At 28.3% G+C, this 2,179-nt stretch overlaps 1 protein-coding gene across 1 annotated transcript in view; it reads right to left on the reverse strand.

Annotated features, from left to right (window-relative positions):
• Nucleotides 1-810: 810 nt before the first annotated feature.
• The window catches only part of EMWEY_00007310 (hypothetical protein), a gene marked incomplete at both ends in the record, with an annotated part of 4,460 nt that continues 3,091 nt past the window's right edge, over nt 811-2,179 (reverse strand). Inside the window, 3 exons of the mRNA XM_013478464.1 lie at nt 811-897; nt 1,150-1,251; nt 1,602-2,151. Coding sequence (XP_013333918.1) covers nt 811-897; nt 1,150-1,251; nt 1,602-2,151 — 739 coding nt within the window. The remainder of the gene's footprint in view (nt 898-1,149; nt 1,252-1,601; nt 2,152-2,179) is intronic.

Below are 2,179 nucleotides of genomic sequence, written 5' to 3' on the forward strand. Positions count from 1 at the left end.
ATATATTTATATATATAATATTATATTATATATACATAGGCACACAAATATACGTATACGTGTACTATTTATATTTATACATTTATATTTATATTGGCATACTTATACACATATATATATACAAGTTAATATATATTATATATTATTAATATTATATTTATAATAATATTATATATAAATGTAAATATATTATATATAATATAAATATAAATATAATATATAATGCATGCATAAAGAAGACTACAGGGGTGTTTTTGCGGTGTATATGATGAGTGGTGCTGATTTGTATAGATAAAGGCATAAATAGGCATTTAAATTAAATAAATAAATAAATAAATATAAATAATAATTATTTTATTAATTTAATGTTAAATAAACATTTATTTAACCACAGAAAGAAGAATTTTATTGCTGTTTATATATAAACAGCAACAGCAATATCTGCGGTGTATAGGCAGCTCATGTATGTAGTAAAAAGGAAGAAAGCAGCTATATATACATAAAGATCATATAATAAACACAATAAAAGAGGTAAAAAGAACAGAATAAACATTTATTTTATATAATTAATTAATTAATTAATTAAATTCATATTTTTTTTCAATAATAACACCTCTTATAAAGAAAGAGGTATAGAAAGAAGAAAGAAATTGCAATAAGCTGCCGATACACCCGAATAAATAATAATAATTAATAATAATTAGCTGGCTATACACCCCAATTAATAATAATAAATAAATAAATAAATAATAATAAATAAATAAATAAATAAATAATAATTAATATATATATAATAGGTGCCTATACACCTCAACTTGAATACCAACGAATAAATATCATTAAGAAGAATAAAACAGTACCAAGAGATATGCCACTCCCTCTCTCTGATTCTTCTTCCTGCATGCATACACATATATATATAAATAAACCCTAAACCCTAAACCCTAAACCCTAAACCCTAGACAGGAATGAGTAACAAAAAGTCAGTATCCAATAAAGGGTTTATGATTATATCCATCAGCAGCAGCAAAAAAAAAAAACAGCAGCAGCAGCAACAGCAGCAACATTTATCCCTATTAATAAATAAAATAAATAAATAAATAAATAAATAAATAAATAAATAAATAAATAAATAAAATAAATACGTACACATCTATCTAATAATTTAACGAATTCTTTCCTTTTCTCATCAAATCCATAAGTTGTACAATCTTCTCTTCTTAATAAACCATCAACTACTAAACCCTCAGGCTGTATATATACACACATATATATAAACCCTAAACCCTAATAAACCCTAATAAACCCTAATAAACCCTAATAATAAATAATAAACAATAATAAACCCTCATAATAGTACACTATATCAGTCTCTGAACATATACCCAAAATATAAACCCTAAACCCTAATAATAAACCCTCAAAACCCTCAAAACCCTCTAAACCCTAATAAACCCTCTAAACCCTCTAAACCCTAATAAACCCTCTAAATAAACCCTCTAAACCCTAATAAACCCTAATAAACCCTCTAAACCCTAATAAACCCTAATAAAAGGTCTAAACCCTTAAAACCCTCCAAACCCTAAACCCTAATAAATTACCCATGTTTTTTTTTCTCTTTGCATAACAGCTGCCCATAGATCAGGAGTAATCTCCTCATCATGAATAGGGTTTAGATTTAATCTCCATGGTGTAGATACTTCCTGTATCTCCGTAAACCCTAATAATAATAATTTATTTTTTCTTTCTTCTTGTATTGTTTTTATATTTATATTTTCTTTATAGGGTATAGATCTAATTATTGTTGCTATTTCTTCTTCTTCTTTTGCTCTTTTTCTTAATAATTCTTGTTGTTGTCTTCTTGCTGTTATCTTCTGCATAAATCTATCTGCTGCTGCACCTCCTCCTCCTGTTCCTATTCCTGTTCCTGTTCCTGTTCCTGTTCCTGTTCCTGTTGTTGATCCTCCTTCTCCTGATCCTCCTGATCCTCCTGATCCTGTTCCTGCTGCTCCTGCTGCAGCAGCAGCAGCAGCAGCAGCAGCAGCAGCAGATTCAGCAGCTAGCTGCTGAGGACGAGCCCAACGAACACGTTGAGGTAATGTGCCACTCTTAATTAATACATTCTCTGCTACCTCTAAGCATGCCTCCAATCTATAAGAAAAAAAAAAAAAAAAAAAAA

The sequence above is a fragment of the Eimeria maxima genome, genomic scaffold (assembly GCF_000499605.1).
Source record: "Eimeria maxima Weybridge genomic scaffold, Emw_scaff44, whole genome shotgun sequence".
In the NCBI taxonomy this organism is placed as follows: domain Eukaryota; phylum Apicomplexa; class Conoidasida; order Eucoccidiorida; family Eimeriidae; genus Eimeria; species Eimeria maxima.